The sequence below is a fragment of the Bubalus bubalis genome, chromosome 21 (assembly GCF_019923935.1).
Source record: "Bubalus bubalis isolate 160015118507 breed Murrah chromosome 21, NDDB_SH_1, whole genome shotgun sequence".
NCBI classification, from domain to species: Eukaryota; Metazoa; Chordata; class Mammalia; order Artiodactyla; family Bovidae; genus Bubalus; species Bubalus bubalis.
Genome location: NC_059177.1, coordinates 54,736,224 through 54,759,955, shown reverse-complemented (window position 1 = coordinate 54,759,955; position 23,732 = coordinate 54,736,224). Strand labels below are relative to the sequence as shown.

General features: G+C 51.0%; 1 protein-coding gene across 1 annotated transcript in view; it reads right to left on the bottom strand.

Annotated features, from left to right (window-relative positions):
- Nucleotides 1-23,732, bottom strand: part of SLC6A11 (solute carrier family 6 member 11) — a 125,286-nt gene that overhangs the window by 82,140 nt on the left and 19,414 nt on the right. The window contains exon 5 of the mRNA XM_025273049.3: nt 16,179-16,311. Coding sequence (XP_025128834.1) covers nt 16,179-16,311 — 133 coding nt within the window. The remainder of the gene's footprint in view (nt 1-16,178; nt 16,312-23,732) is intronic.

The window sequence follows — 23,732 nt, the reverse complement described above, 5'->3', positions numbered from 1 at the left end:
CCGCTGCCCACAGGACCTAGTCTAGCCCAACTCTGGAGCCTGGCCCAGCCTGTCACCTCCCGGCCTCCACAGCCACCCCTGGTGCCCCTTCTCCATACCCCTGGAAGGCACAGCCCTGCCCTCCACATGGCTGGCTTTCAACGTGCCACTCACCTCTCCTCCCAGGAGGCCCTTCCAGAATGCTGTGGTCCACAGCAACTTCCTTATCGAAACTCCATCCCAGCAGTGACTGGGCCATCACCTACCCAGTGGTCCCCAGCTTTTCTGGCACCAGGGATTGGTTTCATGGAAGATGGTTTTCCCATGGACCAGGGTGGGGATGGGGGATGGTTTGGGGATGATTCAAGCGTATTACATTCATTGTGCACTTTACTTCTAATTTTACCACTGATCTGACATGAGGTACCATTCCGTGGCCTAGACGTTGGGGGCCCCGTGACCTATACTACAAAATCCTGTTATTATCTTCAAGTGAATGAATCCAGTCTTACTGCCCCACAAGACTGAAAACTCTTTGAAGTTGGAGCATGGGTTTATAGAAATCACAGCCATACAATAAAAACAATTGCAATTTGTGTGTTTACTGTGTGACAAGCAGGTAACTTACAGGCATCGCCTCATTCAAGGTCTAGAGCAACCCAATGAGATGTGTGCACCAACGACCCTGCGGTGAAGGCCGAGGAAGCAGCTCCAAGGCAAAGAAAGGCGCACACCCGAGGTCACGCTGGAGGCAGGGCTGTGACGCAAACTCTGTCCACCTGGCTCTGCTCTCCCCCACCCCTGCCCCACCTCCCATCCCCCACCAACAGCGCTGGGCAAGTGGTGCGCACTCAGGCTGGCAGGCGGGTGGAGGCGCACTTACTGAAGGCTCTGCATTCACCAGTGGGAAGAACACTGGCTGCGGAGCCACCTAGGTAGCGTGCGTGCTTTATTGCTCAGTTGTGTCTGACTCTTTGCGACCCTCTGTAGACCTGGGTCGAAATCTTGTCTCTGATCGCTTCTCGGCCTTTTGGCTAAGATCAAGTGTAAGATCAAATCTTGTCTCTGCTAGCCATGTGACCTATCCGAGCACATCACTTAGCCCTCCAGGACTTCACTTTTAAAGTGGACTTGCTGATACTCCCCTGTCCATCTGCTGGGGGGTTAAATCAGACAATGAACAGAAGCACCGAGCCTAACATCAGGCACACGCTTGGCTCTCTGTAAAGTCAAAGTCATTTGCTTAGCTAGGGGAAGGATCCGCATTTAGAACCTGGGCCGCGTGATTCCTCAGCTTCTGTGGCCCCCTGCCCATCTCCCTGCACCCCTCCCCACCTGCAATTGCCCTTCATCTGCTCCTCGTCCCCAGAGAGGGTCTCACACCTACAGCTGCACCGGGACCACGCACATTCCCATTCACCCTGCTTCATTTCCCACCCCTCTCCCCCAAGACAGGTTTTCCTTTTGCTGTTTCCTAACCCACAGGGGAGGTCAGGGGAGAGAGCTTGGTTGTGTGCCAGGAAAGGCTTCAGAACTTTTACCTCAATCAAACAGGTCCTACCACGTGACGAGCAAACACACATTTGTTTGCTGACTGAATCAATAAGCGGTGGTTCGCACTATCTACCATGTGGGTTACCCTAGACACAGAAAAATGCACAAGGGCCCTGGTCATGCAGGGCTTCCCAGGTGGCTCAGTGGTAATGCATCTGCCTGCCAATGCAGGGGAACTGAGTTTAATCCCTGGGTTGGGAAGATCCCCTGGAGAAGGAAATGGCAACCCACTCCAAATATTCTTGCCTGGGAAATCCCATGGACTGTAGTTGTCCATGGGGTTACAAAGAGTTGGACACAACTGAGCGACTAAACAGCCCATCATGCAATGGATGCTCTGTCAACATATACAAGGAGGAAGGAGGAGGGAAAGAAGAAAATAGGGAGGGGGAAACGACGTAAGCCAGCTTTTCGGCCTTTGTACCTGGGCCCTTTGACCTAGAATCTCCTTTCTCCTCTGCCTTTGGGTAATTAATAACCATCTGCACCTCCCCAGCCAGCGTGGATCACACTGCCTCCTGGGGCTGCATTCATCTCCAGCACAGGGACATTTTGTAACTGTTTACTTCTCTGCCTACACGTCCAGCCTCTAAACTTGTTTAGAGTTGATATCTGTGGTCCTGGGTACAGGACATGGTACACAGTAATGTTTCATAAATATTTGCCCTACGGGATAAGAAATGTCTCTGGACCCACAAGCCCAGCAGTCACGAGACAATGAAAGGCCAACACAGGACAGTTGGAAGCTGCTGTGGGTGAGAGCCATCAGTGAAGGGAAGAGGAGGTTGAGAAGGATGGGGGTGGGGGGCCCCAGAAGGCTTCCTGGAGGAGGAGGAGGAGAAAGAAGGGTGGTAGGGAAGGAAGAGCTTGTTGTTCAGTTGCTCAGTCATATGCAACTCTTTGTGACCCCATGGACTACAACATGCCAGGCTTCCCTGTCCTTCCCAGAGTCTGCTCAAACTCATGTCCATTGAATCGGTGATGCCATCCAAGCATCTCATTCTCTGTCACCTCCTTCTCCTCTTGCCTTTAATCTTTCCTAGCATCAGGGTCTTTTCCAACAAGTTGCCTCTCCACATCACGTGGCCAAAGTATTGGAGCTTCATCATTAGCATCAGTCCTTCCAATGAATATTCAGGACTGATTTCCATTTTAGGATTGAGTGGTTTGATCTACTTGCAGTCCAAGGGACTCTCAAAAGTCTTATTTGGAAAGCACCAATTCTTCAGCGCTCAGCCTTCTTTATGGTCCAACTCTCACATCTGTACATGACTCCTGGAAAAGCCACAGCTTTGACTATATGGACCCTGACTGGCAAAGTGATTTCTCTGGTTTTTTAATATACTGTCTAGGTTTGTCACAGCTTTCCTTGCAAGGAGCAAGCGTCTTTTAATTTCATGGGTGCAGTCACCATTGGCAGTGATTCTGGAGCCCAAGAACATAAAATCTGTCACTGCTTCCCTTGCCCGGCCCACCCTCACAACACCAATGCTTCGTACGGAATCTCCTGGTTCTGCTGCTCTGGCTGAATGCTGTCCGACAGAGGTGGCCACAGGGGTGCAGAGCAGGGGGAGCGGCAGGCCCCCTGGAGGGAGACAAGTACACTGGAGTGACTGCTTCCGCCACAACAGGCCAGCCTCAGCTTAACCGCCCAGCCTGCACTCTGCAGAGGCTCATGCCTTCCCTCTCTGCTCCCCCAGTGCCTCTTTGGGTCTTTGCCCATCACTTTTCCCGCCACATCTGTCAGAGCCAGGCCACGTGTCACCTGCCCAGAGCCTCCTAGACACGCTGACCCCATGTCCTGCACCTCCCAGGCAGGCTGTGGTTCAAAGGTTCTAGTGACACCAACACAGTACCCGCCACCTGTCACTGCACCTATTACACTACACTTGAAAGAAGGGGAAACTGAGGCCAAGAGAAATGGAGTAGCGTGAACAGCCAGTGAGGTTGGTGGTGGCCTGCACTGACCCACACTGCTGGCACGTGGTTGGGCAAGACTCCTGACTCCAAACGTGGGCTCATTCCATTCTCCATTGCCAGCTCTGTCTTCGGCTTCTTTGCCCGATTCTTGAAAGCAGGGTACATGGCGAGTAAGTCTTTTATTTTTATTTATTTATCTCATTTTTTACTATTTTTTTTTTTTTTTGGCTATGCCAAGTGGCATGTGGGATCTTAGGTCCCCAAGCAGGGATCAAACCTGTGTCCCCAGCACTGGAAGCACAGAGTCTTAACCACTGGACCACCAGGGAAGTCCCAGCTAGCAATTTTTTAAAACTTCCCCTGCAGTGCTCAGCCTGGCACTAAGATTGAAGTGGCACACCACAAATACCTCTGCCCATTTCTGGTTGAATCTGTGGCATCATGCCTGGTCTCACGTGGAGCTCAAAGCCATCTGGACTCCTCGCCTCTGCCACTCAGGAGGGCAGCTCATTTCCCAGCGACACGGGTGTGCGTGGATGGGCTCTGGCGGGGCTGGGCTCCCCGGGGTGCTCTGGAAGGGTTAACAGCACCCAGTCCCCTTGGGCCCCGCTCTGTGTGCTGAGGGCTTTCTCAGGAGGCGGCCAGCCCTGTAGGACCCCTCCTACCAGTAACCACTCGGACTTTGGGGGGGGCCTTTATGCTTCAATAAAGACGGTATTACCCAGTCGCAAAGCTTCCCTCCTTTCCAACCCTCCTCGCTGCCAGGGTTCCCGCTAAAGGTGAAGCGCTGTCATTCAAGGCCAAAGAAAGGGCTGAATCAAGACGCTAAACTCTTTTGACTTCATGTGACAATCGATGGCTCTGCCCAGACCAGCGGTGTGAGAGCTCCCAACGCCGCACAAAGGACCCTCGGCAGCGGCTTCGGGTGTCCTCGGGCCCCGGGGCTGGAGGGCAGGAGATCTCCTCGCGGGGCTCTCTGCATGCATCTCATGAACGCTCTAGTTTCCTCTCTGAATGCAGACAGCAGCCGGGCACTGGGAGAGCCCCACCACCAACGCCGTCCCCGCTTGCTTCGGGCTGCAACAAAGGCCACTTGAGGGCCCAGAGACAGCGCTGCCCAGTTCCTTTCCTGGGCCTGTTCTCTTCCCTTTCACACATCTTTCCCTTTCACTCCCCCTGCCCCCTTGCTGCTGCTTTACGCCTCATTGAATCCATCAGCCACTTTACAGGGTGCTCCTGAAGAATAAATTTTCTGTGTGGGGCTCCTGATGGCTCCCCTGCTGGCAGCTCCGGCCTGCCTTGGTGGTAGTGGGGTGGAGGGGGCGGGGAAAGGCACACATTCGAGGAGGAGCTACTGATACCCACCCCCCAGCCTGCATCTCCATCTGGCAGGTCAGGGGTAAGCTGGCTGGAGCAGGCACCCTCACCTGCCAAGGGGCCCCACCCTGCCCCTCCCCGATCCTGGAGGCATCTGTTCCCCCAGGATCTTAGCACAAGCAGCTTAAGCCCTGTGAGCCTCTGTCTTCTCATCTGTAAAATGGGGATATCAACTGTACCGTTCTCATCTGTGTGTGTGTTGGTCACTCAGTCGTGTCTGACTCTTTGTGACTCCATGGACTGTAGCCCTCCAGGCTCCTCTGTCCATGGAATTCTCCAGGCAAGAATACTTGAGTGGGTTGCCATTTCCTTCCCCAGGGACCAAACCCAGGTCTCCCACATTGCAGGCAGATTCTTTACTGTCTGAGTCACCAGGGAATGCTCAGTGGGTTAATTTAGCAAGGGCCTTGAAACAAGGCCCAGATCAAAGTGCCACTTAAGCATTTTCTTTACCATTAGAGTCATGCAGAAGAGGCAGGCTGTTTAAGAGTCATTGTACAGGGCTTCCCTGGTGGGCCAGTGGTTGAGTCCACCTTGCAACACAGGGGATAATGGTTTGATCCCTGGTCTGGGAAGATCCCACATGCTGTGGAGCAACTAAGCCCCTGCAGTACAACTACTGAGCCAACGCACTGCAACTACTGAGGCCCAGACACCCCAGATCCCATGCTCTGCAACAAGAATTTCTGTTGTTGTTTAGTCGCTAAGTCAGGTCTGACTCTTTGCAAGCCCGTGGGCTGCAGCCCACCAAGCTTCTATGTGCAACAAGAGGAGCCACTACAATAAGAAGCTGGCATGACACAATGAAACGGTAGACCCGCTCACTGCAACGACAGAAAGCCCACACACAGCAACCAAGACCCAGCAGAGCCAAATTAAATAAATACATGAAATTAAAAGAAAAAAAAAAGAGTCTTTGTACAGATGTAACAAACAGAAACAGACTCACAGATACAGAAAACAAACTAGCGGTGACCAGTAGGAAGATAGGTGAAGGGAACTAAGAGGTACAAACTACTAGGTATAAAATAAATAAGTTACAAGGATGTAAGTACAGCACAGGAAGTGGAGCCAAGATTTCAAAATAACTTCATATGGAGTTTAATCTATAAAAGTACTGAACCACTATGTTGTACACCTGAAACTAATATTGTAAGTCAACTACACTTTAATAAATGGAAAAAAAAAAAAAAAAGAGTCCTTGTACCACCTCCAACTCCTCTACTTGTTGGTGAAGGAAGGAAGGAAAAGAAAAAAAAAAAAATCAATTGAAGGCTATTTGCAGCTGTTTCTGTGTGAGTGTGCCTGTCTGTGTGTGTGCTTTCTTTTTTCCTGCCTTGGTGTCCTGGAGCTCTGAAAAGGATAAAAACAGTGGCCTAAAGCAGTGAAAAGGCAGGATTCTTCTTAAAATCCCAGCTAATCCTGCAGCTTCCTTTAAAGTGGCAGCAGGAGGAGAGGGGAGGGGCCCAGAATTGTTTTTGCAGCACCCTCCCCTCCCAACCACTGCTCCTGGAGACCAGGAAACGAGGGGGAAAAATCCATAAATCATCCTCCAGAGGAGGACAGGAGGAACGCTCAGGGAGACACAGCAGAGAACAGGAGCCAGCCCGGGGGGTGTGAGGGCAGCAGGAGAGGGCACCTGACTATCTGGTGGGCAGGGAGGGCTGCCTGCAGAGGGCAAAGCATCCAGGCAAGAGCTGGGCCAGTCACCCCATTCAAAAGTCAAAAAAGAGGGCTTCCTTGGTGGTCCAGTGGTTAAGAATCCACCTTGCAATGCAGGGGACACCAGTTTGATCCCTGGTCCAGGAAGATCCCACATGCTGTGGGACAACTAAGCCCATAAGCCACAACCACTGAGTCTGCGTGCAGCAACTACTGAAGCCCATGTGCTCTAGAGCCTGGGTTCCACAGCAAGAGAAGCCACCACAGTGAGAAGCCTGAGCTCTGCAACTACAGTGTAGCCCATGCTCTCTGCAACGAGAGAAAGTCCACGAGCAGCAATGAAGACCCAGCGCAGCCATAGATACATTTTTTAAAAAGGTCAAAAAAGAGAAAGATCTCAAACTCCGGTGCACCATCAGGTCCTGCAGAACGAAGATGCCACACCAGAAGGCGTCTCTGATTGGACCACCTCTCACTGTGCACTGCACCTCCACCCTGGACACCCACTAACTGGGTTCCCTAACCTCTCCATTCCACACCCCACCTCGCCACCCATTCACAATGAGTAGCCAGAGCCAGTTTTTAAGGATGAAAGTCAGATCATGTCACCCTTGCTTAAAATCTTCCAGTGGTTCTCCACTGCCCTTAGAATAAAACCCCTGACCGCTCAGCACAGCTGCAAGGTCTGAGCCCTGCCCTATCACATGCCACCATCCACTCCATCTGGTCCCAGTTCTGTGTCACCTCTCCAATTCACCAGGTCCTTCCCTCACTTGAGAATTTCATCTGTGCTGCTCACCTGGACACTCCCTTCCCATCCTTGACATCACAGATGGGGGCCCCACTCAGTACTGCTTTCCTTTACCCCCCTCACCCCAAGGAGATCTCCTGCCTTCATTCTTCCCCCTCCAGCCCCCAGTCTCTACCCACAATATTCCTATAACTGCTCATTCTTCATCTGACAATCAGCTTCACAGTCTGAAGAGCCCCCCAGTCTCGTACCTGGCACACAGTAGGTGAGCAATAAGGCACTTAGTGGATTAATAAAATAGTCAATGAGTAACACTCACTGCAAGTGAGCATTTAGATACAAAGACTCAGCACATTTGGGAGCTGGAAAGGCTGAGGTGAGATTTTTAAGGATCCTTTGGAAAAGCTCTCCATCCCAAATCATCACTGTAACTTTTCAGTATCTCAAATGGTCCATGCTTTGGGTGACAACGATTTTGATGTTAGTTTCTTTTTGTGTGGCAAACAGTTTTCATGAGTTAGTTTAACAGATTAGAGATCCAAGAACTTTTTCTGTGAAGGGCCAGATAGTGCATATTTTAGGCTTTGTGGGTCCACATACTCTGTTGCAATTACTCAACTCTGTCATTGTACAGCACAAAAGAAGTTGACGGCAACGCAGAAAGATGGATGTGGCTGTGCTCCAACAAAACCTTATTTACAAAAGCAGGTCATGGGTCAGATTCTGTGAAAGGCCAATGCTGACTGATCCGTGGGTCAGGCTAAGGCCTAGCAAAGCCACACGAGAAGGGCACATGGTAAAGACGAGTCTTTCAGTCTTCGGCAAGCACGCAGAGCCGGTGCTAGGATCACCCTACTCTAATGTTTCCATGCTGTAGTGCGACAACACAGAATAAAGACGAGAACACCTGGAATGCATTTTAAATTATTGTTTTGTAGAGCATAAAGGGTTTTGGTTGTGTCATTTTGCATGTCAGCAACGGGCTTCCCTGATAGCTCAATTGGTAAAGAATCCGCCTGCAATGTGGGAGACCTGGGTTCAATCCCTGGGTTGGGACAATCCCCTGGAAAAGGGAAAGGCTACCCACTCCAGTATTCTGGCCTGGAGAATTCCTTGGACTGTATAGTCTGTGGGGTTGCAAAGAGTCAGACAAGCCTGAGTGACTTTCACTTTCAATATGTTTGTCCAAATGGGAAATTCTAAGAGCAAGTTTCTCTCTGGAGGACCTGGGGAGCTATTGTTAAATGTCTAGGTGGGTAGGTGAATGGATGGATGAACAACAAAAAAGGAGAAGACAGGTTGTTTTCTAAGGTGATTATAAGGTAAACTTGGTTAATACTTAGATGAGATGTTAGAGGAGAAGTTGTCCAAATGAGTTAGTGGCTTCAGGCCTATGAGACCATAGAGAGGACCTGTTGACAGGGATGGGCAAGATGAATCTGGTTGACAAAAAAAACGAGTAAAAAGCAAAGACTTTTCAACAAATGGACATTCGTATGCAGAAATGAATCGAGACACACACCTTACACCGTTTACAAAAATTTACTCAAATGGGTCAGAGATCTAAATGCAAAACGCACAACTATAACAAAGTCATCTTGGGAAAACCTAGACTTTACATATGGCAAAGGCTTTTAGATAAAATATAACACCAAAAGCACACTCTGGGAAGGAGCTAGTTGACAGGTTGGACCTCATTAAATTAAAAATTTCTGTTACGCAAAAGACAATGTCAAAAGTATGTGAAAGCAAGCCACAGACAAGGAGAAAATATTTGCAAAAGACACATCTGATAAAGTACTGTTATCCAAAATGCACAAAGAGCTCTTAAAGCTCAACAATAAGAAAACAAACAACCAATTATGAAATGGGTCAAAACCTCAACGGACATCTCACCAAAGAGATATACAGATAGTAAATAAGCATATGCAAAGGTGCTCCACAGCACCTGTGATAAGGGAAATGCAAGTTACTATAATCAGGAGATACCACTACATAGCTATTGTTGTTTAGTTGCTGAGTCGTGTCCGACTCTTTGTGACCCCCATGGACTGTAGCCCGCCAGGCTCCTCTGTCCATGGGATTTCCTAGGCAAGAATACTGGAGTGGGTTGCCTTTTCCTTTTCCAGGCAATCTTCCTGAACCAGAGATCAAACCCGAGTGTCCTGCTTGGCAGGTGGATTCTTTACCACAGAGCCACCAGGGAGGCCCCACATACCAGTCAGGATGTAGGACAGCTCAAATCCAAAACACTGATGATACCAAATGCTGGCAAGGATGCAGAGCAACAGGGACTCTCTTACACTGAAGGTGGGAACGTAAGATGGTACAGCCGCTGTGGAAGATAGTCCAGTAGTTTCATATAAAATTAAACATACTCTTACCATAAGAACCAGCAGTCAAGCTCCTTGGTATTTATCCAAAGAGTTGAAACCTAAGCCCATACAAATGCTTATACACGAATGTTCATAGCAGCTTTATTCCTAGTTGTCAAACGTGCAAGTACCCAAGACGTCCATCCACAGGTGGATGTGGTACACATCCAGACAACAGGATATTATTAGTCAGTGATAAAAAGACATGAGCTACCAAGACACAAAAAGACATGGAGGAAACTTAAACGCACCTTGCTAAGTGAAAGAAGTCAATCTTAAAAAAAGCTATAAACAGTATCATTCCAATGATATGGCATTCTGGAAAAGTCAGAAGTATGGAGACAGCAAAAAGATTGGGTTTTGGTGGTTGCCAGGGATGGGGAAAGTGGGGGGAGATGAACAGGAAGTGCACAGATTTTTAGGGTGGTAGAACTACTTTATATGAGACTTTAATATTGGATCCATGTCATTATACATTATGAAAGTGCAAGTGTTACTCGCTCAGTCATGTACAACTCTTTGCAATCCCACGGACTGTATCCTGCTAGGCTCCTCTGTCCATGGAATTCTCCAGGCAAGAATACTGGAGTTGGTTGCCATTCCCTTCTCCAGGGGATCTTCCCCACCCAGGGATCAAACCAGGGTCTCCTGCACTGCAGGTAGATTCTTTACTGTCTGACCCACGAGTGATTTAGGCATTAAGCGTTATGTCTGTGCTTAGTTGCTCAGTCGTGTGAGACATTTCACGACCCCATGGACTGTAGCCCACCAGGATCACACATTTGCCCAAATTCACAGACTGTACAACACCAAAAGTGAGCCCTAACATAAATTATAGACTTTGGGAGGATATGATATGTCTATGTAGGCTCATCAGTTTTAACCAATGTACCGCTCTGGTGGGGGTTGTTGATAATGGGGGAGGTAACACAGTGTGGGGGCAGGGAGTAGATGAGAAATCCCCGTACTTTCTGCTTCACTCTGCAGTGAACGTAAAACTACTCTAAAGAGAAAATCTCCAAAAGCAAAACAAAAAACCAAGAACACAGGAAAATCACAAAGCTGTCTCCATGTCTTAGCCACTTGATTTCAATTATCCAGACTGAAAATGTTTATCATCCAGAAGATGACAACTTATTAACAGCTTGGAAGTTTCTTCCTAAAGAAACCAAGTGTTTCAGAAACCTATATTTACTCATTTACAATTGAGAAGTGTTCTTATCTATTTTGTTAATCCAGACTTCTGGGAATTTTCAATACCGTCTAGAGAGAGGGGATGAATAACTGTGTGGAACTAAAACCAGGACAAGAAAATAAATGGCTTCCTAAGCTCTTGCCACACGCTCAGAAATCGGATCTACATGTTGTCTTTGACGCTGGACATGAGCCCCCAGCTGGAGGTATCAGAACAGATGAGGACCAGGCTTAGGGAAAGCAGAGAGACCCAGAACTGAATTCCAGCTCTGCTCCTTCCAAGCGGGATGGCCTCAGGCAAATTTCGCGACCTCTCGGGGCCTCCACCTCCTTACTTGTACAGTAGGGTTTGGACTTAAACCCTCCCAGCTCAGACAAGCTGTATTCTAACATTCCAGAGCTGGGTCTCTGCCATTAGAATCCCCTTGTTCACAGGACCTGATTCTCTAGTTCTACTGCTTAATGTGAGCACTACTACACAGAATCATAATTGCTCATCTGTTGCTGTCCCCTGCACCCAGTGTGGACTGCAGACTCTGCGGGGGCAAGACTGTCCACCATCCTCCCAGGTGCATCCTGGCACCTCGCAGGGAGCCCCTGCACAGGCGGGATTCAACCTTTCCACAAAAGTCTACTAAGCAGCAGTTGTGTACCACTTGCTCTGCACTGAAGCTGGAACCCAGAGACCATCTCTCCAGCCAGAGCAGCCTCTTCTGAGTGTCCAGGTTGCTCACTCAGACCCTGGGAGACCCTGAATGTGGGTCTGTGATGTCAGAAGGATGGAAAGTGCTGAGGAAGGTACAGAAGATGGAGCTGAAGGTCACATGCAGCGATTATCCTTCGTGGGGTGGGGGACACCGATGCCAACACAGCCTCGGGGCCCACATGCCGCCCCGCAGACCAACGGAGAGCACTGTCACACCTCCACCTGCGGCCTTGCCACAGCCTCATCTGGGATCTACTTATTTGTGAAGTGAAAAGACAAAGTGTTAATCTATCAGCTGTGTCTGACTCTTTGTGACCCCATGGACTGTAGCCCACTAGGCTCCTCTGTGCATGGGGTTCTCCAGGGAAGAATACTGGAGTGGGTTGCCATGCCTTCCCTCAGGGGATCTTCCTGATCCAGGGATTGAACCCGGGTCTCCTGCATTGCAAGCAGATTCTTTACCATCTGGGCCACCAGGGAAGCCCTGATCCCAAATCCACACTTACAGAAGCACCTGCCAAGAGGCTGAGCCTACAGTGTCTGCATCCACTCCTGAGCAAGGGTTGTGGTCTCAACTGAGTTAAAGTTGGGGTTACAGTTTTTGCCTTGGAGATGGGATGAAGCCAGGAACTTTTCCTCAACTTGATGAAATTTCTCCTGAGGCCCAGGTATGGATAGAGGGCTGGAACTTGTGGTGAAGAGGAAATGCCAGCTCGGGCGTAGCCTGGACAACAGCAGGAAGATGGAGTCCCTTCCACTTCCTTGAACTGAACCCTGTGGGCGACTCTGGCCAGAGTCCTGCAGGCAGGTGGCAGGGGCGACCTCTGCCCACTCATGAAGATTCTGATGACCTGCGTTTATTTTTAACTGCTTTTATATAAAATCTGAAAAGTCTTTGGACACTGGGCTCACATCCAAGGTGAGGTGAATAATAAACAGTAAAAAATAAATAAATAAATAAATAAAAGCATCAGATCCTAGAGCCCACATGCTGATCTGGGGTCGCCTAGTCTCCTCGAACTGTCAGATGTGACTTCCAGAACCCTGTCATTGATAAGCAGCCAGAGAAGTCCCTCATGCTGGGAAGGATTAAGGGCAGGAGGAGAAGTGAGTGACAGAGGATGAGATGGTTGGATGGCATCACCGACTTGATGGACATGAGTGTGAGTAAGCTGTGGGAGATGGTGATGGACAGGGAAGCCTGGCATGCTGCAGTCCACGGGGTCGCAAAGAGTCGGACACAACTGAGCGGCTGAACAACAAGGGAGCTGGACCACCAGAGCAGGTCCTGACCTGACACTTACTCACCATGTGACTGTGAACAAATCCCTTCTGCTCCCTGAAGCTCAGTTTCCTCATCCATAAAATATGGGTGTGGATAGTCTCCAAGGAGCCTTTCAGGTCCTGAAACCCACATCTTATCCTGGACACTCACCCTGGTCTTGGGCATGGAACACGGAGAAGAGCCCATGAAGCCCAGTCTTAAGGAAAGGACTTAATTGCTCATGTGACTTCAACATTTCCCTTAATAGGACCATTTAGCTGCATCCACAGTCACGGAGCACCTACTATGTGCTCTTAACAGCCTCTTCATAAGCCACCTGTAAGGAAACTGTCACTGTCCTCAGGCCACACGTGACAGGATTGATGGTGCACTCACCCAGAGGCCTGGGCTCTGCAGTCACCAAGGCGCAGGGTCAATCCCAGCCCCTCCCCCTTCCCCACTTGAGTGTTCTTGAGTGTCCTTGTGGGCTTATATAACCCCGCAAATCCTCAGTTTCCTCGTCTGTACAGTGGAGATAATGCCAGCCCATCTGTCTCATAAAGTTGTTTCAAGCTCTGAATGGAATAGGCTTGTGAAGCACTCAGTAACCATCATCCTGCCTCCCCCAAACCTCTTCTGAAGTCTCTCAGCATGTAGCCTGCTGGTCCTTCCTTGATACTGGGTCCCTGCCTTAGGATTCTCCGACACACAGGCTTGATGGTCCCGCCAGTGGTAAGCGGTCCTGTCTTGGGACCGAGCTTCCTCCCACCATGGCCCATGCCCAGGCCCAAGAGCCCAAGGCCACACAAGCCCACACATGTGCACACATCAAAACCTCATCTGCACTGTCCTCCCCACAGCCTTGGACAACCGTCACCCAGCCAGGCCCCACTGGCCCCGCACGAACACCCGAAAAGCTGGTCATCGTAGTAGAAGCAACAAGAGCACCAAGCATGACAGCTCTCCTCCCTGTTTCAGATGGTTCACGAAGCCCTGTCACACAGGTCACCTGCGGAGGGTAGAGGCTGTTTTTTTTCATCTTAGATACCCACTGAATAATGCCAGGTATCAAGCAGATACTCGGAAACTATTTCTTGGATGAATAAGTTTGACAACAAGATTTTTAAAAATCACCATCTGCTTCTCACACTACGATCAGGTCTCCATTCTGCTAAGCGTTAAAATGTGCAGCCGTGCATTTCAGTCTTGCAACCACCCCGTGAGACGAGCTCACTTATCAATCCCTGTTTGGCCAAAGAGGAAACAGGCTCAGAGAAGGTAAGTGATTCACTCCAGGTCTCAGTCAGTGAGAGACAGACCTGGGATATGGACCCTGGTTTTAGATCCTGGTTCTCACCTCCTGCAGTCTGTCTCCTCTTTTTTAGCCAAAAAAGGCAGTGGCTGGGGGCAGGCGGGAAGGGAGTGGTGCATGGGAGCAGGATGCATGTAGTCTAAAATAGTAGATTGATAATACAATGATTTTTATATTTTGGAAAAACAGAAAAAAAAATCCTATTGTCTTTAAGACACAAACCAGAGGAAGCAAAGATCAGCAAAACCATTTCGTCTGAAGGGACATGAGTCTCTGTCCTACTTTCTGGTCCCTGAGGCACATTCATGATTACTTTCTAGTACGTCCTCAGCCTCCTGATAGCTCATAACATGAGGCTTGTTGACGTCTCTTCTGTGTTCTTCTAAGTCCTCTCACTCAGGTCTGCCCACCTCCCACATTTTAGCAGTTGGTTCTTCATCCCACCTACCACCCTGGGAGCTGAGGGTACCATCTTTTGCCAAAGATCCCAGAGTCATTCTTACTTCCTCAGAGGTTTTGTCTCCATGCATTGCCTCCGCCAATGACTCAAGAGTAAAGCTTACGAGCAACTGCCTACCAGAAGCCGGCAGTCAGGGACTATGACACGGTCAGGGTGACACAGGCATTTAAAAAAAGCCCTATCTTCCTTTTTCCCACAAATGAGGAAGCCAATGGTGGCTCAGACGGTAAAGAATCTGCCTGCAATATGGGAGACCTGGGTTTGATCCCTGGGTCGGGAAGATCCTCTGGAGAAGGGAATGACTACCTACTCCAGTATTCTTGCCTGGAGAATTCTATGCACAGAAGAGCCTGGCAGGCTATAACCTATGGGTTCACACAGAGTCAGACATGACTGAGCAACTAACGCTGTTCATGGCATTGACACTCAGCCACAGGACTGTGGACTGCAGCCAGCTGAGTACCCATAGAAGCAGGTGGCTGCTGCTCAGCTCAGCCCAAAACTGCCAGGCAGGTACCCAAGCCCAGTGGTGTCCAGTCTTCCAACTTTCCAAGGGACAATGGAATCCTGTTGGTTTTTTCATATATTTCAAATGAAATTACCTGGTTTCTACATCTTGGTAACGATTTCTCCTCCCCTTCTTTTTTTTTTTTTTTTTTAATAAAATACATGAGTGGGCTGGACTTGGCCATGAGCTGCACCTGTGACCCTTGTGGCACAGACGGCTGCAGTCATCAGACATCCCTCTGCTCCCCTCGCGTCTAAGCCTCCCTGGCAGCTGGTAAGGCCGTGTCTCAGGCTCTGGCCAGCGGGTTGGGAGTGGAAGAGCTGCTGTGACTTTCAGGCCAGGGCAGCTCAGAGCCTGCTGTCTGCTCCCATCTTTCTTCTCCTATGGTCCTGGGTGGCTCAGCCGTAAAGAAACCACCTGCAATGCAGGAGATGTGGGTTTGTTCCCTGGGTCAGGAAGATGCCCTGGAAAAGGGAATAGTAACCTACTCCAGTATTCTTGCCTGGGAAATCCTACAGACAGAGGAACCTGGTGGGCTACATCCATGGAGTCGCAAAGGGTCAGATACGACTGACTGACTAGAAAACAAACAAACAACAATGAGGCACTAGAGGCCACGTGGTACAGACAGCACCGAAGGGTGGAGGTGGCTGCCCTGCCCCTCACGGACCGCAGGCGGGTGAAATCTCCAGGTCCATTGGTGGAAATGGCCCGTGCCGCCTGCCCGAGCACATGCCTGGAGCCCAGGTCCTCATCACAGAATCCCCCATGGTCGTAGTTCAGCACTCCCTGGTGTCTAGAGCACTTCAACTCTCCTTTCCGTATATGACTCTCAACCCAGGAAGAAAGCAGGATGAGGCTCTGCTATTTCACAGGTGAGCAAACCAAGGTGCAGAAGGAGGACGGGAGCAATCTCAAGGCGTGTGGCAAACAGCTGGTGGACAGGGGATTTCAACTCTGGACTCCAGAGCACTGCACAGGGCTGCTCCTAGCTCCCAATTCAGGAGCTGGCCTTTGTACTGTGATGCCCCTGGCGCTCTCTGGGTCACCTGTGAGCTTGTACGAGGACCACTCGCCCCCTCCCCTCCTGCAGCGAGCTGAAGATCCATCTCTTACCTTTCCCGTGGACTTGGTCCCCTTCCAGATGCAGAAGTAACAGATGGTCCAGGCCGCCAGCAGACACAAGGCCAGCTCCCAGCGAAGGTCCCCAATGTGCTCGATCCCATCCGAGATGGCCAGGACCCGGCGCCTGCAGAATGGAGGGCCCAGAGTCATGGGGGCTGGAGATGGCCCACATAGACCCCACCATGGGCAGGGGCTAGTGCTGTAGAAGCGGCAGGGGCAGGTCACTCAGCCATGCGCCCACCGTTCACCAAGCGTCTTCTCTGGGTCATACCAGGGCCGGTGTGGGGGTCTCAGAAAGGAATGAGACCCAGCCCCCAGCCATCCTGGATTCACCCTGAGGGGTGAAGGGGACCGGCTGGGGGTTCAGAGATGGCGTATGGGACAGTACAGTAAGAGCTATGTGGAGGACGTCCAGGGGAAGCACTGAACCTACTTCAGGGATCCCGGGAGACGGCAGGACCATCCATAAACACTCCAGGTCCCTCCCTGAGGGGCAAGGGGTGACGACACGTTCCTGCTGAGCTCAGCTCTGGCCAGAGGACCTGCTGTGGCCAATGGCACACACGGCCCTTCAGACAGCGGGACTCAGAGCCAGGCGGTGTGGTCTGCCCTGTTTCTTCACACGAGTATTGCTGCCCTAACAGAAGCATGTTTCCAAGCGGCCCTCTAGAAGCTCAAGTTCATGAGAGGATACGTGAGCCTTCCGGCCACCCTAGGTCAGAGCCACTGTGTGAGCGAGAAAGAAATTCTGCTGAAAGACAAGTGCTGGATGATGTTACTTGTACGAGGAATCTAAAAATACAGCAAACTAGTAAATAAAACCAAAGAGCAGCAGACTCACAGATACAGAGAACAAACTAGTGGTTACCAGTGGGGAGAAGGAAGGCAGGGCAAGGGGAAATATAGGGTAGGAGCTTCTTTAAAAAAAGTTATTACAGGGTTATTACAGGACTTCCTTGGTGGCTCAGATGGTAAAGAGTCTTCCTGCAATGCAGGAGACACAGGTTCGATCCCTGGGTTGAGAAGATCCCTTGCAGAAGGGATTGGCTACCCACTCCAGGACTCTTACCTGGGAAACTCAGGACAGAGGAGCCTGGAGGGATACACAGTCCCTGGGATTGCAAAAGAGTCAGATATGACTGAGCGACTAACACACACGGGAATATATAAAGTCATGTGTGTGAAACTTTTCAAAGTTGTAAAGCACTGTGTTATTTAAATAATCATTCATTAAAAAAAAAACAGAACTCGATTTCTTCAGGCTACTAAGATCTTCGTTACTGCAGCACAACCCAGACTATCCTGACTGCCACGGGGCTCAGAGAAAGCTTTGTGGAAGAAGTGACATTTGAGCTAGAATTTGAAGGATGATCGGGTTTAGCCAGAAGAGGGAGTGGGTAGAAATAGCTTCAGGTCCAGGGACAAGCACGAGCAATGGCCAGAAAACAGAGCATGGAGTACTCAGGGAACGTGGGGGCCCAGAGAGCAGAAGGGAAAAGCAGGGCAGATAGATATACAGAGGAAGCATCACTGGGAGCCCTGAACAGTGGGCCAAGGGGCAGGGGTGTCCAGGGGGCCCAGGCCACAGGATGCATCCAGCCACAGCCTCGCTTGGAACCCACCCATCCTTCAGAGCTGACACGGGCCTGTCTTTCAAAGCAGATCCTGGGGCTTGTGTTTCTCCAGAGTCAGACTCTCCATGCTCCATATTGTCCAGAACCGTGGCATCAACACCAGCCCCCTCCACACTTGCTCCACGAACCCCATTTCGGCTGCCAAGCCACCCCCACCGGACCACGCCAGTCGCCTGGGCACTCTGGGAACGTCCTCTGAGAAAAGCAGCTCCCATCCCACCAAGCATGAAAGCCTCCCTCAGTGTCTATCTCCCTGGGAATCCACTTGGGGCCTGCTTCTGCATTAATTACTCAATGACAACAATTAGCCCTGGTCTGCAGGCTCCCTCCAGCCCCAAACCCTGCTGGAGAAATCAGGCAGGCCCCCAGACAAAATTGGGCTGCGTGCAGTCAGGGATTTACTCTGAAGAAAGCCAGCTCTCACTAGACTGATAGCCAGAAAGGGGAACATCTACTTAAATACACATTTATTGAGCACATACTAGGTGCCAGGCACTGCAATTATACTGAGGATAAAGAAGTATGCATGTGCAGCTCTTGCCCTGTATTAGGAGGAGTTGGGCAAAAAGAAGTACCACCTGTTTGAGAACGAAAGGAGACAGCTGCTTCGTTATAAGGGTTACTTTATTTGTTTCTCATGTCTTAGCAGTCTTTGGCTTTAATTCACTTTAAAGTGAAGGGCTGTATTAAGTGAAACTTCTATTCTTATAACATCCTGGATAAAGAAATGGCAACCCACTCCAGTATTCTTGCCTGGGAAATCCTATGGACCGAGGAGCCTGGCGGGCTACGGTCCATGGGGTCACAAAAAGTCAGATACAACTGAGCAACTGAGCATATTCTTATAACCGAGCAGCAAGATCCAGAGCATGATCCTTGTGGGATGGCTGCTGAAAATGTAAAAATTCCTGGGTCCCATACTGGACCCATCAGGTCTGAATCCTTATGGAATGGTTCTGAGGAAGCTTGCATTTTGCTACATTTTCCCAAGGATTGCTTGTGCAGGGGTAGAATTTTCTGGTAATGAAGGAATAACTTATAAACAACAAGGCTTTTTTTTTGAGAGAGAGAGAACATGAAGGAAGGGGGGCTTCTCTAATGCCTCAGACAGTAAAGAATCCGCCTGTAATGCAGGAGACCCAGGTTTGATCCCTGGGTCGGGAAGATCCCCTGGAGAAGGGCATGGCAACCCACTCCAGTATTCTTGCCTGGAGAATCCCATGGACCGAGGAGAATGACGGGCTACAGTCCACGAGGTCGCGAAGAGTCGGACGCGACTGGGTGACTTTCACTACCACTATCACTACTTGAAGAGGGAGCTGGGGTCCTCTGAGAAGTTACTGAAGGGATGCACTGTCTCCCCAGAACACAGCAATACACTGCTGTGCCCGCTCACCCCCAAAATTCTGCAGGAACTTCAGGGTGCTCACCGACTTCCTTGTCTCCAGACCGAGAGCCTCGTAGCCGAGGATGCATACTCCCACCTGACATACCGCATACGATCTCCCCACCCCCGGCCCCTGAAAGCTTCCAGAACATCCATCAGCTGGCGAATGGGAAAGGACAACCCGGAGCAGAAGAGAAAGTGGCCGAGGCAGCGGGAGATGTCCGGGGTACCGAGGACTCAGATCTAGCAGGGCTGCACGCACACACATGCCCTCTGACTAATGTCGTGGTTTTTCTGAACGGAGCATCTGAAACTGGAAACAGTGCGGGGACCCGGGGACAAAGAAGGGGTTAGACCTGCCAGGAGCGAGCTGGCGCAGGCCCCCTCAGCCACATTTTGGAGGCTGCACACTTTCGAGTCATGCAGCCGGCTTCAGCGCCCTCTCGCTTAATTGAACAATCTAGTTCCCAGAATGGGAAGCACACTACTAAAAGCTACGCGGGATGAATGGCTCTTTTGTTCCACCAGACACTATTTGAAAACATCCTCAAACTATTTTCTTTAGGTTTTACCAGCGCTGACTCTAACTAGCATTGGACCTTGAGTTTCTAAAGAAAGGAGGCTCGGGGGGCCAGGTTCTCAGCCTGCAGGGCTGTGGGGTTGTTTTCAAACCCACAAGGGCAGCCTTTGAGAGCCTGGGGGCTGGGACACTCAACTCCAGAGACTTGGAGAAGGCACAGCTCTTCCTGGGGAAAGAAAAAAAAAACTTTCTTAATGACCCTCCCCCATGAAGTGCTGGGACAGAAGAATGGTCTGAATAAAGAAGAGTCTGCTGCCAACACCCTGGCCAAAAAGGACCCAGGAACAGACCTCCCGACACCGTTTGGGGAGCAGGAGATGCTGCAGACTGCATGGGGCCCTTCGGAGGCATTCATTGACCTGGGTTATACTGTGCACCTACTGTGAGACAGGCAGGAAAGCAGGTTCTTCACGTAGCATTTTTTTTCAGGCCATTAAGACTATGCCTGGAGATTTCCTAACCCTAACCCAGCACTTGGAGGTGTAATGTCTCTGCTTCTTCAGCCCTCAGCACATACAGTAACGCCTGGGCTTGAAACCGAGCTCTGCTCCCGACCAGCTGTGTGACCCTGGGGAAGGGACATCACCCCTTTCCATAGGTTTTCTCTTTGTTGTTGTATTTTTTCTTAGTCTTTTTTTTAACATTTATTTATTTTTAATTGGAGGATAATTGCTTTACAATATTGTGGTGGCTCCTGCCATACATCAACATGAATCAGCCATCGGTATACACATGTTCCCTCCCTCCTGAAGCTCCCACCCACCTCCCACCCCATCCCACCCCCTCTAGGTGGGATTTGAGCTTCCTGCATCATGTAGCAAATTTCCACCGGTCATCTACTTTTACATACAGTAATGTCTATGTTTCAATGCTATTCTCTCCATTTGTCCCACCGTCTCCTCCTCCCCACCACCATATCCACAAGTCTGCTCCCTAGGTCTGTGTCTCTCTTGGTTTTCAAGCAGGAACTCATCTTACCCTCCTAACAATCCTTGATGAAGGTACAGTTGTTATCATCATTTCAAAGATGGGGAAACTGACGTGCCAGGCAATCAGGTAACTTGCCCAAAGTCACTGAGAGCAAGTGACAGGGTCGGGATCTGAACCCAGGGATCCTGGCTCCAGGGCCCAGACATTCACCTGTGGTGCCTGCTCCTTAGACTCCCCCATGACATGAAAATCACCCTTCCTGTCTTTACAAATCAAAGGCATGTACCCCAAAGCTACTTCACGTGTCTTCATGTGCTGGGTAAAAGCAGTACCCGGCATGCGTCCTTCATGCATTTCTCACTTTATTCAAGTGGCGCTTATGAAGGTGTCTTCAGTGTCGGGTACTGCGCTACACTTGGCGCCCTTCAGGGGCTCACGGTCCACTGGGGAAGACAGCCCAGTGAACAGAGCAGAGTGCGGAGAGGGTGAAGACAGGGAGCAGCAGGGGACCCTCACTGCAAGTCCAGCCAGTGTCAGGATGAGGGGGTGGGGTGGGGAGGTCCCGGGGGGCAGGAGGACAGTTAACAAAGAAGAGGGAGGCACTGGGGGCAGAAAGGCCAAAGCTGGGAGGCTGGAACCAAGGCTCCCAGAGGCCAAAGGGCTCAGTGTGCAGCAGGCAGCGGGGTGAGAAGCAAGGGTGAGGACAAGGCTGGAGTGATGAGCAGGTGAGCCTTGCTGAGGGGCGGGCGCCTCCTCCTGAGGGTAATGGAAGCCTAGGAGAACCTCACAAAGGGGCAAGGCTCCATCAGGTGCATGTTTTGGAAAGCTCTCTTTGGTTGCAGTGGGAAGATTGGACGGTAGGCGTGGAATGGAGCAAGGTGCCAGGTGTGGAAATTTCTGCATTAACTAGGACAATAAAGAAGGAGGGGCTGGACTAAGGTAGGGAAATGACCCTGGAGGGGAAAAGGGGGGCTGAGGAGCAGCAGGGACAACAGGTGGCTCCCTGGGGGTGGCAGGTAGCAGGGAAGTGAGAGGTCCAGGCTGACACCAGGTGTGTACCTGAATGGATACACGGGGGTGGCAGGGGGGAGTCATTAGCTGAGCAGGAGTGAACCATTAAGTAGGGTAGAAGAGGAGGAGGTGGACAGTCAGCCAGTCTTTTAGATAAGGCGATTTTGAGATGCCCGTGGAACCCCCAGGAGGCGGCAAGGGCCGGAGGCAGCTGGGTCTCTGGCTGTAAAAGCTCACAACAGAGATGCAGGGAGGAGATCAGACCTGAGCCCTTGGCCATCAAGTGTTCGGGGAGAGCATGAAGTCGACTGGGCAGAGGTGGAGAAATGAGCAGGAGGGGCACCCAGAGCCCCATCATTTACAGGCAGAGAAGACGACGGAGGAGCCCTTTCAGAGGACAGAGAAGGGCTGGGCATCCCTGGAGAAGGCGGCATCTGCAGGCAGAAGGAAAGGGCTTTCCGACAGCCTGGTGAGAGGGACAGCGCTGTGGGGTTCGGAACCCGGGAGGTAGGGGAAGCAAGGAGAGCTGCTCAGCCCTGGTGGGGCAGGCTTTAGATAGCAGTGCATGTGGGGAGGTGAGACCTGCTGAGACGGCTCTTTGGGGAAGCTGCTCTGATGGGGTCGAAGGCTGGTAGTTCTTGGCCACAGGGTACCAGAGCTGTCTTACATTTGTTTTATTTTCAGGTTGGCACGACTGGGAAAGAGTCAGGAGGGAGGGAAAAGTTTCAAATACAGGATGGAATGGGGGACAAGGGAGGAAAGAGCAGGTAGAAGTCTCTGAGATGGGCAACAGGGGCAAAGTCCATAGGTGGAGACGTCATTTCTGCGGGAAGAGGAGGGAAAGAGTTGGGGAATCCAACAGGTGAGTTTAAAAGCAAACCATCCTTTTTAAGAGATTCTCGGAGGAAGGAACAAGAAGGAGCTGGTGGCAGAAGTGACTGTGGCGGGTGCCACGTGAGAGTCCTCATATGTCACACATTCAGTCCTCACGGCAACATAACCACCCTGAGGACATTCTTATACCCATTCTACAAGTGGGGCAACTGAGGTCCAGAAAGGCCAAGCAACTGACCCAGATTGGGACCCAAAGCAGGGTTCAGATGATGATGCCCACAGCCTTGGCAGAAGCTGGCCCCAGAAAGAGAAGGCCTTCTGCTCAAGGCTTCTCTTCTGTCCTCCATGGTCTCAAGGAAGTATCTAGATCTGATCCTGCAACACCCTCATTGCCCTCTCCATGCCCCCCTCCCCACCCCTTACACACAGAGGGGCTGAGTCTGGAGGGGGAGTCCCACACCTGGCACCTCCCTTCCAAACACCAGCTTCCAGACCCGAGAGCGGTTTGACCTGAGGAAGCAGAGGTGGAGCAGGCCCCTCTCCCACCACGGCAGAGAGCTCGGGGCAGGCGGTGTGGGAACAGGCCCCCAGCTGGTGGGGGGGCCTCATCCTAATGTCCAGCATGTAGCTGGTATACACATCACCTTTCTTTAACCCGTCATGGATGGGAGCGCTGCTGGGGACGTGGAGACCGCCCTAAATACTGGCACTGAGGGGCCGAGTTATAAATAGCCTTGCTCGGGCCTCCTGTCCGGTCTCCCAAAGCAACAAACAAAAAAACAGCTGATCACCCAAACAAAGGCGTCTTCCCTGCCCCCTCGGGGTCCTGCGCTCACCTCCCTGGCCCAGTGCGGGCCATCAACTTTCCTCGTGTCAGGGGTCTGCTCCTGCAGGGCCCTTGGTGGAGGCACCAAACCGAGCTGGGGACTCAGGGCAAGGACCCTCCTGGCAGGAAACTCAGGCCTCCGCATCACGCATTCCCTCGGGAGAATGACCGAGTGTTACCTGCGGGCTGCTCAGTGCCCTAAGAACAGGGGCTGCGGTGATGAGGAAGGCAGATGGCTTGCCCTCTGGGAGGAGACGGGTGATGACAAGGACAGGGACAGCTGGCATTTCCTTCCTGCTCACTGAGGTCAGTGCAACTATGGTTCCCAGTTCACAGATGGGAA